The 572-nt window shown below is 34.4% G+C and overlaps 1 protein-coding gene across 1 annotated transcript; it reads left to right on the top strand.

Moving 5' to 3' along the window:
- Nucleotides 1–338, top strand: VCUG_02764 (uncharacterized protein; the record flags this gene model as incomplete). Its single annotated transcript, XM_008077584.1, has 1 exon — nt 1–338. A coding segment is annotated over one exon (338 nt), but the record flags the coding sequence as incomplete, so codon positions are not given.
- Between the last annotated feature and the right edge of the window lie 234 nt (nt 339–572).

The following is a 572-nucleotide window of genomic DNA, read 5'->3' as shown; positions in this document are numbered from 1 at the left end:
GCAAGATGTGTCAGATGTGCGATGAGTCTAATATTTCTAAACGTCTTGATGAAGAAAATATTGAGCAAAAATGTGAGGAGTGGATTGAATTTCTACGAACGATTGATGAGAAAATGAATGGATTTTCTACCGCAGAGTGTGTGAGCATATTGGAGGATATATTTGATGCATATAGGAACTCGTATTATCGATTTAAATTGATGTATTTAATACGTATATCAAAAGAGCAGTACAAACATTCTACAAATTCTAATGTTCATCCAACCGAAGATGAGACATTAACACCGAATCCTGAACCACTCAAAGAGCATACTTCTGGCACGCCATCAATGATCTAAGTGGATGAAATAAAATCAAGTTAAATACCATGTTTAGTATTCATTCATTTCTTATGTTCATTCTTAATTGTGCATTATATTGCATCCTTGCTCTGTTCATCAACATTTACAATAACATAAACTTGTACAATCAGTATTAGGTTCAACAGCGCTACTAGACAAAAATCACTGATCAAACCTACAAACATCTCTAACACTCACCACTATCGATGCGCACAAAACAATTGGTGCACT

This window comes from Vavraia culicis (genome assembly GCF_000192795.1).
Source record: "Vavraia culicis subsp. floridensis unplaced genomic scaffold supercont1.324, whole genome shotgun sequence".
In the NCBI taxonomy this organism is placed as follows: Eukaryota; Fungi; Microsporidia; family Pleistophoridae; genus Vavraia; species Vavraia culicis.
This window is presented reverse-complemented; position numbering and strand designations above follow the sequence as displayed.